Below are 13185 nucleotides of genomic sequence, written 5' to 3'. Positions count from 1 at the left end.
CTGGATGCGTCTTCCAATTATTTAATAAACCGGACCACATAAATTCCATATGATATTACAAATTTCTCAAAAAGGCAGATTAACTGACTAGTTAACTGATTAATAGGAGATACTTTGTAGGTGAATTAGTTTTTTTTCAATCCTTATTCCTTCTTCGAAACTAAAGATGTTTAGTTTTACTGTAGTATTGCAGTTCAGTAAACAGCACTGGATTTGTGTGAAACTGTTGGCAGTCACAGCCCACATAGTGTGGATACAATCTTCACAAGGTGACATTTAGAAAAAGGCTAGGAAAGAACAGCAAAAATGGTTCTATTCAAGTCCAAAAAAAATGATATTTTTATTATTAGGCTATTTTTTTTTTTTTAGGTCTACACCATGTTGCCATGTTCACTTTTCTTTTGGCTTATTGCATTGACTGTATTCCTGCAGTGAGGATAAATCATTATAGTAACACAATTCATACTTAAAACATAACAGTGCAGGTGTCTGTGCTGCTTCTGGTTTCATAGAAGTCTACATAGAGGGAAGAAAAGCTCACATCAGTGAGTGGAAATACACTAATTGAAACAAGAAAATAAGTTCATCAAAAAAAGCACAAATGATTTTTGTGCAATGCCAGTGTTTCATTTCAGTCTTTTCCTTTAAGCTCCTCCAGTGCTACTACATGACTGCCAGTGGTCGGGGTTAAAGGCTGCCCGGGCAAACCTCTAAACTTCAACGCAAGACTTCAGGGTGCATCCTTTCTACCCACTTATGTTTTGTGGCTAAATCACGCCTACAGGGTGCTGCAAACTGTACAAACTGGCTGGGTGAGACAAAGAGTCCTGGAGAACTCAATGTCATACTTGGTAGAAAAATGGGGTTTTGGGAGTGGGGTAAATTTGACGGAGATCAGCTTAAGCTATGATGTGGCTGACGTTAAGCTGAACTTGCATAGCTTGAAATATCAGTCGCTCTGTTAAAAGTTGAGCTTTACTTTGTCTCTGTCTCTCCCTCCCCCCCCCCCACAGCTATGGAAATGTTCCTCAGCTGAACACTGGCCCGTTTTCACCCATTTTAATACAAAGTCCAGTGCAGCTAATTGCCATGCTACAATGCATTGTGTGTGTGTGTGCATGTGTGTGTGATCGCCCGTCCCTTGTGGTGGAGTAGCAGTAATTGTGGGTTGTGCCTCAGGCCCCCGTTAAACCCCTAGTAGGAACAGTGGCCGAGTGATTAGGTGCACAAGCGGTCAGTGGGTTGTGGCACATTTCTCTGTCTCTAGCTTGAATCACAACCCTTATTTTAAGCACTGGGAATTATGGGATGTGAACAAAGGGGATCCAGTTACTGTGGAAATTAGCCTTTTTCGGTGTTCAGCTTACAATGGGCTTTGGTTTTAGATGGGTTTTTTTTTCCTCCTGCTTGTTATGAATAATGAATATGTATAATTATAACTTGTATTTGATAGTAGAAGTATATTTTTCAAAGATCAAAACTGTTTTAGTTTAGTCTAAAATCAATTTATTCAAGTAATTAATTTTTGATGAGCAAAGACTAAACCAAGACCAAAATGAATAAACCAGAAAGAAATATTACTGCCAGTTTCTCCTTATATAATGGGCACCCAACAATCATTAATTTTGCATCATTACTGTATGTTGTAGAGTCACTAAACTGGAGTTTAAACTGCTCATAAATGAGCAGTACTGCATTGAACATGTTTTTGGGGGATACATTCATGACCTCAGAATTTTAGAAATTACAGTAAATGTTTATATTGCACTATTTACAGAGCACAAAGTTCCCATATGGAAACTGAGAGAGGTCAATGAAAGACCTCCAAATGATGGACTAAGTGATAAGGAATCAATATATTCTACAGTTTATCTGTCTACAGATCTTGATAATCAACACACAGATCATGTTAAGAGACTAATCTATACCAGACTACATACACGTGATATCTCAGATTAGGTGAAAATGAGCTCTTTACTAACATCCTTTTAAGACATTTTCACAAACAAAATAAAGTAACAGAGACATGTTGTAAAGAGCTGCTGGTGCACTGCTTATTAATATCCCCCTGGAGGCTGTTGTGGAGTTATTAGATTATCTTATTAGATTTCCCAAAGAAACTGGATCCCCGATTTTGATAGACTGGACTGGGATGCGTTTGCTCATTCGGAACTTTGTCCTTCACAGGAAGAAAGACAAATCATAATATATGTGTTCAGGCATAGATCCCAAGTAAACACAGCTGAATTAACTGTTCTGTCATTGTTTAGAACCACCACCTTTTCTTTCCTGCTTCCTGGTTTTCTGGCTAAATTACATGCTTAAACAGAATTTATAACTCAGTGGAGACTTGGATGTTTTCTGTTTTAATGAAATTAACACGGGAAAAAAACATTTTTGCAAACAAGAAAGATAGTTCATGTACTGTACAAGATCATAAAAAAATTAAATACACCTAAAAGCACTACGTGTAAGAGATGTAATAGTCTTGTAATGCACTGTTCTTTTCCACATTTCTCTTCCTCTTTCATGCTTTGGGAATATTTTAAACTGTTTAAGTTCTTAAGTCTTGTCATCCATTGTTCTTTTCTGCGTTTAACAGTGAATTTAATGAATTTCTACTGATGTGTGGATATTTTAGATATTATCGAGGGTAATTTTTGACTGTGTGTGTGTGTGTGTGTACATATGTATGAAGGCCATTGATGATTTTATGCTCTACAGATGTTGCACAGTGTGCAGGGAGCTACAGTATTTGATGTTATGCATGTTTTACATGGATACTGGTCTGTTAACATTTTGCAGGCACAGCTTAAACCTGAGTTGGCAGGCGTAGTTTTATGACCATATTGGTCTGAAATGGGAGAAAAAAAATCTGTCACGTAATTGTTGCTGAAAGTGGGCTAAATTTAGGGGTTGTGTATTTACATTCAAAACCTAATGAGAGTGAAAGGACGTTGTTTCAGTACAAAGCAGAACCAGAGAGAATGAGTTACAGTTGACAAATAAAAAAGCTATGAAAAAGATTAGGATTCCTAAAAAATGTGAACGATATACAAACATATTGAGTAAGCAGCAGAAACGGTGACAAAGAACAGAAAACGCCCAATATAAAAAGTTAACAGGGCAGAGGGAATGGAGAAGAACAAACTACAATGCAAATGCAGTTAAACAGACAGAATACTGTCACTCTATTCAGCAATGACACAGAAAACATAAACAACAATAATGGAGCTCTGTGGCGTATGAACACTAAAAAAAACAGATAATTTTTTGGTTTAACCTTTAATGATGGTTGTTTGTGGTTTTAAACAACTCCAAAGTTGTGTGTGGACCAGTCACGAGAACAGGTGGGTGCAACTGTGTATGAATGTCTTGCATCCAAGAAGTACCAGTAATAAATGGGAAATCTGTACCGATAACAGAACTAGTAACGTCAAAGTGTGTAGATCTTACGGTCTTGAATAATTTTACACTGAGACCTGTTTAATATCGCCTTATGCTACACTTTCTTATTCCTAACAGTCATATGCATAAATGTCATCAGTCCATATACTGACCTCAGTTTTGGGTCAGCCCACCCACAAAGTACATAGTTGCACCCACCCACTCTAATATTACGCCCATGCTTTACCCCACTCTGCTTGGCTCTGCAAGTTGGCCAGAACAAAGTGGACTCTGGGTAAAACTGAGTTTCATCATATCGGCCAGAAAAATAAGCAATCATCCTAAATCAAACGATTTCTGCAAAGGCCAACAATGAAAGTGTAAACCTGAAATTATCCACAATATGGCCTCTTGAAAATGTTGATCTAATATCATGATTAATCTTAACAATGTCTGCAAATATTCATTTCAGGTGAATCATAGAAGTCATCTTATTTTATGTTGTTTTTCTCCTGTTCTAGTTTTATGGCATAACTGGAAAGACCATTAATAATGTGGATCTATGTCAACAAACCCGTTCAATGATTTAACCTAATATACCGCTATGCTGATTAGACAAATTACCCAGGTTTGGCTGAACTCTTTCACCCATCTGGAAATTCAGATGAGGGATTGTGATTGTGGATCATTATATAATATGTTAGCCTGATCACCCACCCCGACCTGGAACGTAAAAGATTTCTTGTTTGGTCTTGCAGATGTGAAAATCTCAGAGGACAAATTCGATGCACGTATATAAAACCAATCAATTGTCTAATTAGTATGTCTATGTTTCCGTTGTGCAGTTGGCCAAGAAGATTCGGGAAAAGTTCAACCGCTACCTGGACGTGGTGAACAGGAACAAACAGGTGGTGGAGGCCTCATATACCGCACATCTGACCTCTCCATTAACTGCAATACAGGACTGCTGCTCTATACCTGCATCTATGATGGAGTAAGTAACCTGCTGTTAATGTGCACTTTCATAGACATTTATCCTCCCTGCTATGGTTCCCCCATGCCACAGGTTTTTTTTTTTTTTTACTCACACAAAGATGATTTCATGATCGTCATTGTCTGTCTGTATGCCCCCCTTACACACACGCATGCACCTAACAGCATGTGGAATGAGTTCACGCAAGATCGCTTAATGCGCCGTACTGCATACAAACCCAGGTTGTAACAGCATGTAAATCACATCATTTATAGCCTTTGGCGTTTCTGGCACATTCTGATAGTTGGCAGCCTTTATAAACTCTACCCTAATCTTTAAACATATTCAGAAATTTAGTGGGTGTGTGGGTTGTTGCTTTGCTGCAGTGGAACTCAACATTAAGATTTATGAGACTTGGAACACAGGAAAGCAGAGAGACAGCACCCAAATTTCTTGGCTTTATTGGCATTTACTTGTCTTCACTAGATTTGACTAAATGTCATGAAATGATATCATTTTTTTCCCCCTTTTTGAAACACAATGTAGCAAAACAAATGGAACAAAATCCAATTTCAGTATGTTATTTTCCATTGCGTAGGAGATATGATAAGAGTTAACCTGGATGTTCGTATGTCAGATTTAAATTTTGTGCTGAAAAAGTTTGAAATGGCCCGAGCCTACACTGCAGACCTAGTTTTTCAACCAATCACTACTCCGGCAGGCGAGAACACAGTTCAAAGCCGAGCTCAGAGAGAGAGAGAGAGAGGGAGAGAGAGAGTGGTGCTTTCAGTTCTAATCTACAGAGCAGCAGCTGTCTCTACCCTTCATCCCCTCTTTCTCCTTTTCTGTCGGTCTCCCTCCCCTTTATCAGCCGATGAAACCAGTTATTGCTCTCTGATGTTTGTGCGCTGCAGACTTCACAGGCTGCGAGGTCACCTGTCTTCCCATCAGTTGCGCAGAGGGGGGAGATGTCTGAAGGCCACCGGCCACCTGTAGCAAAATCATGCATGTATTACACTGTACTGTACATTTAGGACTCGCTCCAACGCAAACATCCTACATTTATTACTGACGTGCTGTCTAAACCCCAGTCTCAAAACCGTGGACTTACAGCCTTAACAGGAAGTTTGAGGCACATATTGCAGAGAAAAAAGATTATATAAGCATTGGGAGTGATGCAGAGGGAGTAACATGAATGCTGCTGGTGGACATACCAAACTGAAGCCTGCGTCTGATGGATCCCTGAACTTCAAAGGATCATCCTGAGGGAGGGAGAAAGCACAGAGCTCTCTGGCTTTTAATTTTTGGGTTTTATGCAGGATTGTTAGAAAATTTGAGAAGCTGTGTGTCAAATAATTTAACTTTCCGTTCCTGATCACTCTGCATCAAGCTAGCTATAACATTTTTCTCTTTTTTTAAGTGTATGGAATACAAGATTCCCTTAAAGTTAAAACTACATTCTGATCACTTGCCTCGTGTATATTTAGAATTAGTGGAAGGGTAAAAAAACTAATTATTGTTCAGTAATACAGGGACATACTTCAAGCAATAGTTGGACATATTTAGAAATACAAGGATTTGGGAAAGGCAGATGACATGGTTCCTGTACTGTAAAGACATTGCTGCAGCTTAGCCAGCTAAATGTCAAGCTAATTATAGTTTTATCTAAAGTTTTTGGACAGGTTACATAAAATACAACATGTTAATTTGTGAGCTTTAGAGATGCTGGAAGCCGATTTTGTTAGCTTTGGACAAAGCCAGGATAACCGCACCTGTTTCCAGTCACTGTACTGAGCTTAGCTATTCAGCTTCTCGCTATAATTACTTATTATTTATAACATGATTAGAAACAATATTGACTAAGCATATCTGTCCAAAATGGGTCAAACTATTTCTTTAGGTTTGAGGAACTTTTTAGCCAACTAATAAACAAATTCATGCTGAAGCTCTTTCTTCGTGCAGACACTAACTGAAATGACTTGTCGTCACTATAAAGTTGCCAGACAACTAGGAGAGACTCCAGAAAGTAATTACAACCATCACAGGGCATTTGCATACATGGACTCAGAAGTCTGGGCTTGCGACAGCTGCCATTCATTTGAGAGTTGGCGTTGCAGCGGCGTACCACTTGCAGAGCACAACAGGAGCCCCGTTGCACTACAGGGGAAAGTTGTGCAAGGCTCAACGTAATTCAGATACTGCATGTTCTAACACAATTCACCTACAGCCAGGCAAAAACAACCTTTCATTGTCTGTAATCTGTCTGTAATCATTTTTTGTTCCAGCAGGAACTTGAGTAGAGAGTGGGTTTACTACCCGATGAGAAGGAGTTTGAAACAAAACAGAGGAAGAGCTGATGGTTGTGGCCTCTGTTTCTTAATGTTTTTATTGCGGTTCCTCGTGCAGCTATTTAACATGCTGAACAGCAGGAGATGGGGGTCCCGAATAATGCGGATGGTGCACGTCACACCGCAGAACAAAGCTAACAGACGCTCACTGACAACTGACTCGGTGTAGCACGGTCCCAACTAACCATTATTTATGCTAAGCAGAAATTGTGCAATGCAGCAGTTTGTGCCGCAGCATGTTTTTGTTTCTCTTACCCAACTTGAGTGCCCTTCGTTAATGTCAGGCATCAGCTGCTTCTGAGCATTTCAGTCAGGTCAGCCAGTTTAGAGTGGGATCAGGTGATTCACAGCCTGTCCACGTCTGTTAGCCATCAGGCTAGCAGGCTATCATTTCGCAGGGAGGCCTCAGAGGGCAGTGCTTAGCACCTATTGGTATGCTTTAATCATTGCTCGGTCTCGACGACAGGCTGTACCTGAAAATAGCAAGTGTATGCGAGTTGTGGAGTTGTGATGTGTGTATGTTTATATTTTTTTAACACATGATCTCCAGGTGCTCATTTCAACATTTATGCTGGTGTGCAGTTGTTAAAGTGAGAAGTGTGCTCGGGAGCAGCCCAGGTAGCACTTAATCGTTTCTTTCCCCAGTGGTTTTTGGCGATAAGAACTGCCGTGCCATCCGTGGGAGTCCAAAGGGTTCTTTTACAAGGAAATCAAACGGGTATCTTCTAAAACAACGATGGTGCTGGATATGAAAGGTGAAAGCGCCAAACTTAATTTAGTCAATATTTAGGGAAAGTGCTCTTACAATATGTTCATCAAGTACCTTATTGTGTTGTGGCTGTGTATAATAAACGTAAAATTTGAAAATGTAGTGTGTAAATCACAAATTGCCTCAATAAACTACTAAGGTTTAGATATATTGGGTTGCTAATGCATAGTGCTAATACTTGGATCCTGTTTCCAAAGATACATTTTCACAATCCTGAGCTCCTGGCAGATTTACAGTTCAGATCAAGCTGATCAAGTAGTTACTCACACCTGGTGCTTCGGATAATGTTGATCATACGGCGGTGGTATCATCGTCGGTGTAATTTCGCATACTAAAGAAGGAGATGGCAACATACCCGGCAGGTTGGGAGAGGGGTTGTTTAAGTGACCTTAACAGGTGTAAATCGGGGGCCAACATGGTGAAGTGATTTTTCTCTCTCTCTACATGCCTCTGTTAATGTCACCCTTTTACTATTTTACTCTCCTTTTTGTTCCCCCACCTCGCTCCCTTAGACCTTTTCAATCTGTTACTACATTTATTTATTCTTTTTATTTATTCTTGTTTGCCCTTATGGATAGACTGCATTCCTGTTATTTTTTTCCTTTTTCTTCCAATCCATCCTCCATTCTGTGGACTGGAAAGGACTGCTTTTGGAGATTACAGAGCTCCATCATCTTCATATCGTCATGTGCCCTCCTTTCCTTTGGGCTGTTCCCTTTCAGGGGTCACCACAGCGAATCATGTGCCTCCATCTAACCCTGTCCACTGCATCCTCTTCTCTCACACCAACTAACTTCATGTCCTCTCTCACTACATCCATAAATCTCCTCTTTGATCTTCCTCTAGACCTCCTGCCTGTCTGCTCCAACCTCAGCATCCTTCTACCGATATATTCACAGTCTCTCCTCTGAACCACCTCAATCTGGTCTCTCTGACTTTATATTTAAAACATCTAACTTGATCTGTCCCTCTGATGTCCTCATTCCTGATCCTGTCCATCCTCGTCACTCCCAAAGAGAATGTCAACATCTTAAGCTCTGCTGCCTTCAGCTCTGCTTCCTGTCTTGTCTTCAGTGCCACTGTCTCTAAGACGAACAACATCGCTGGTCTCACCACCGTCTTGAAGACGTTTCCTTTCATTCTCGCTGATACTCTTTTATCACACAACACACCTGACAAAACACACCTGACATCACCTGTTCCAACCTGCTTGCAGATACCTCTTCACCTCTTTTCCACACTCTCCTCTACTCCTAAACGTTGACCCTAAGTACTTAAAGTCCTGCACCTTCTTCACCTCTGACCCCTGTAACCTCACCGTTCCACCTGGGTCCCTCTCATTCACACGCATGTATTCTGTCTTGCTGCAGCTAAGTTTCATTCCTCTGTTTTCCAGAGCAGACCTCCACTTCTCTAGATTTTCCTCCCCCTGCTCCCTGCTCTCACTACAAATCACAATGTCATCTGAGAACCTCATAGTCCATGAAGATTCCTGTCTAACCTCATCTGTCAGCCTGTCCATCACCAGAGTAAACAACAAGGGGCTCAGAACCCACCTCCACCTTAAACTCCTCTGTCACACCTATAGCAGACCTCACCACGGTCTTACAGCTCTCATACATGTCCTGCACCACTCTAACATACTTCTCTGCTGCTCCAGACGTCCTCATACAATACCACAGCTCCTCTCTCGGCACCCTGTCATACGCTTTCTCTAAATCTACGAAGACACAATGCAACTCCCTATGACCCTCTCTGTACTTCTCCATCAGCATCCTCAAAGCAAATACTGCATCTGTTGTACTCTTTCTAGGCATGAAACCCTTAGCCTAGCTACCACTACTCTTACCCACAACTTCATTGTGTGGCTCATCAGCTTTATTCCTCTGTAATTTCCACAGCTCTGCACACGTGCCTAAAACTATATACAATTCTCCTCAATTCTTTCTTCCAACTCTCCAAGATCTTGTTAAACAAACTAGTCAGAAACTCTACTGGCACCTCTCCTAGACACTTCCATACCTCCACAGGTATGTCATCAGGACCAACTGCCTTTCCACTCATCATCATTCATCCTCTTCAATGTCCTCCTCACTTCACTCTTCCTAATCTTTGCTACTTCCTGCTCCATACCAGTCACCTCTTCTACTCTTCTTACTCTTGCATTTTCATTCATCAACTCTTCAAAGTTCTCCTTCCACCTTCCCATCACGCTCCTGGCACCTGAAAATATATTTCCATACTTATCTTTAATCATTCTAACCTGCTGCACATCCTTCCCATCTCTATCTCTCTGCCTCGCCACCCTGTACAAATGCACCTCTCCCTCTTTAGTTTCCAACCTAGCATACAGGTCCTCAAATGCTCTTTGTTTGGCCTTTGCCACCTCTACCTTCACCTTACGCTGCATCTCCCTGTACTCCTGTCCACTCTCTTCAGTCCTCTGTGTCCCACTTCTTCTCAGCTACCCACTCTCTATGTAAACAATCTTGAACTTCTTCGTTCCACCACCAAGCGTCCTTGTCTCCTTTCCTCTTTCCGACGACACACCAAGTACCCTCCTACCTGTCACAGTAGCTTTAGTTGTCCAGCCATCTGGAAGCATCTCCTGATGGTCGACCGCTACAGGAATGTCGACCCCCCCCACATGAAAGCTACACGACATTCTTCCTTTTTCAACTTCCACCACTTCGTCCTCTGCTCGGCCTTTGTCACTTCATTTTCCTCACCACCAGAGTAGAGGGTGCTTCTACCTCCGCTCTTGTCACCCTATGCCCCTGCCTCTTTTGGAAGAAAGTGTTCACTACAGCCATTTCCATCCTCTTTGCAAAGTCTACCACCATCTGTCCTTTTGCGTTTCTGTCCTGAAGACCAAACCTGCCCATCACGTTCTCATTAACTCTGTTCCCTTCACCTACATGTCCATTAAAATCTGCACCAATCACCACTATCTCCCCTCTGGAGATGCTCTGCATCACTTCATCTAACTCCCTCCAGAATTTATTCTTCAGTTCTAACTCACCCCCTACCTGTGGGGGAGAACCACTAACAGCATTGAACATCACTCCTTCAATTTCCAGCTTCAGACTCATCATCCTGTCTAATACTCTTTTTCCCTCTAGAACATTCTTCACAAACTCCTTTTTCAGGATAAATCCTACTCCATTTCTCTTCCTATCCAGCCCATGGTAAAACAACTTGAACCCTGCTCCTAAGCTTCGAGCCTTGCTACCTTTCCACCTGTTCTCTTGGACACATTATGTGGCCGTTAACCAGGGCTGCGACCGATCCAGTATGGAAGTCAGATTCGGTGTGGAAGTGATGATTCACATGTTTAATTTGGCATGTATTTTACTTCAGATGCCGTTCCTGGCACAACCCTAGGCATTTATCCAGAATTTGGACTAGCACAAGAAGACACTGGCTTGTGCCCCCTTGTGGTTACATTGGACAGCACAGCTGTGTAATTTGGGGAGAAAAAGGTGGGAATAAGAGGGATGGAAAAGATGACACACTACCAATGGTATCAAGTTCAGTTAATAACATAAATGGACAGATGATATGGGCCAAAGGGTTCAGGTCAGGGTTAAATTATTTGCACTATATGACTGTAAAGGTTTTTTTATTTTTATTTTTATTTTTGGATCATATACCTTTAGAGTTAAATATCTGCCAAGGTCCTCCAGATGAGCTTAAGCCTTTGGAAATGGTCCACCTTGCCTTTCAATGTGTCTGTGCTAAGAAACAAGCCCCTCATGACTTGTATTTGCAGTTACTCATACAAATATCATTTTCATCCAACAGAGCTTTTTCTTTTGCTTCAACTTAAATTTCCAGAAGAAATGTTAAAAAAGTTACTGCGCTCAGACTTCCAAAATTCCTTCTGCATATTGATAACACAATCAGATCTGTTTGAATAGGGCTGTCATGGAAGCCAGATCCATCAAATGCCTTGTAATCCTAAGTACTCTCCATTCTTCGGCTAACATGTTGCCTCCAATTCACTGAGGGGATTGCAACCACATCAGAAATGGCATTACTCTTGATGCTGGAGCTTTCACAACAGCAAACCTGTTTAAGAGCTGTGGCTTGTTCTTTCTGGGTTTTTTGAAAGGCATGTGATTGCTGCTTCTGTGGATATACAGCAGGGAGCAGTTTAATTTAATGGATTAAATAAACGGGATTGTTAGCAACTGCTGAACAACACAACAGGTGCTGTGCTATTTAGAAAAATTGGAGTCTGTGTCCTTTCTGGACTTTTCCGGAGTCTGTGATTTGTATAGCTCAAGTGGTAAAAATTATGTATTTTTTCTCTAGGAAGACCATCTTTAGTTCTTCAGAATGGATACATTGCAAATATTTAATTCATTCTGGAAAAAATGTACAGAAATGTCACTAAATTTGAATTAAAACACAGGTCTGTTAGTCGTGCTCGCTATCGGTTTTAATCGTCCTTGGGGTCATTTCTCATCACCGCCTGGAGAACACTCTCCTTCTGGGAAATGTGGTAATGAAGCACACTTCTTACAATTCATTATTTATATGCATATTCAGTAGCCAAATTATTTAAAATACCATGCTTTGTATTTGTAGCATTCAGGGTTAAGAGATTGGTTCAATACAATTTTCCTTTTTTTAATTTTGCAAATAAAATCTAGCTTTTACTTTCTTAGTTCTTGTGTCTGATGAGCGGGTCTAGCTTTTTGCAAAACTGATTTTTCTGCTCTCATTAAGGTGTCTGATCAGAATTTATGCCATCCTTCCTCTTTCCCCCTCCTCTTCTCTGTCCCTAGCTCTCATATGTTTTTGATGTGAAATTCAAAGTGCCTGCAGATGTATTTTTATTCAGGCGCACATTTTGGTGAGCGTTCTGCCCACCCCTTCTATGCAAAGTGGGTAGAAGGAGAATAGTAATGACTTTGGCCTTGTGGGACTCTAAATGAATGAAGTTAAAATGCAGCCTGAACATCACAGCACCTGTCAATCAAACCAGGCCGGTGCCAAGTCTGCAGGCAGAGGGAGCCAAAGAGTGTGTAGCACATGTGTGTTTGTGTGCACATAGTGTCTGTATGTTACTAAGCCAAAGTGGAAAGGGGGAAGGCTAGTTGGAAGGATGAAAGGATCAAAGCACCAGGCTTGGTGCAGTGCAGAACAGTCTGCTCCTCTGCATACCTTCGTTTTTGTCAGCTCTTAACTCCAGAGATATAGTCTCTGTAATTTATGCCTTACCACACACACACACACACACACACACACACACACACACACACACACACACACAGCTTATGGTGTTTGCTAATATTAAACCACCTTTGACACCTCTTAAACACTTCTGAATGTGCATATGCATAAGGACAACACTATTTTCACTCCAGTTACAGTGCATGTAAACAGCTCTGCTGGGGATTATGACCTTTTGTTCATCATGAGAACATCCTTATTGCAGATAAAATTAATATCGCTTATCCCCACCACAAAGACTACAGTCAATGGCTAACAAGCACATAGGTATCCTGTGTGAGAGGAAAAGTAAGTGTAATCGGATGTTGAATGCAACTTAACTTGTGTCAACGGTGCAGTTACACTGCAAAAACTAGGCAAGCAAAGGCTCAGAGTTGTTCCCATCGTTGGCCAGTGGTCGGTCGTTGCTTTAATGCACTATAAGAAAACACACAAACACAAACACAAGAAAGTCCCTTTCAGTCATG

The 13185-nt window shown here is 41.1% G+C and overlaps 1 protein-coding gene across 1 annotated transcript in view; it reads left to right on the top strand.

Moving 5' to 3' along the window:
- The window catches only part of cachd1 (cache domain containing 1), a 75934-nt gene that overhangs the window by 28935 nt on the left and 33814 nt on the right, over positions 1-13185 (top strand). Inside the window, exon 3 of the mRNA XM_067514026.1 lies at positions 4233-4381. Coding sequence (XP_067370127.1) covers positions 4233-4381 — 149 coding nt within the window. The remainder of the gene's footprint in view (positions 1-4232; positions 4382-13185) is intronic.

Source organism: Channa argus, chromosome 8 (genome assembly GCF_033026475.1).
Source record: "Channa argus isolate prfri chromosome 8, Channa argus male v1.0, whole genome shotgun sequence".
Classification (NCBI taxonomy): domain Eukaryota; kingdom Metazoa; phylum Chordata; class Actinopteri; order Anabantiformes; family Channidae; genus Channa; species Channa argus.
The sequence above is the reverse complement of the archived record's forward strand: the minus strand, read 5'-3'. Positions and strand labels throughout refer to the sequence as shown.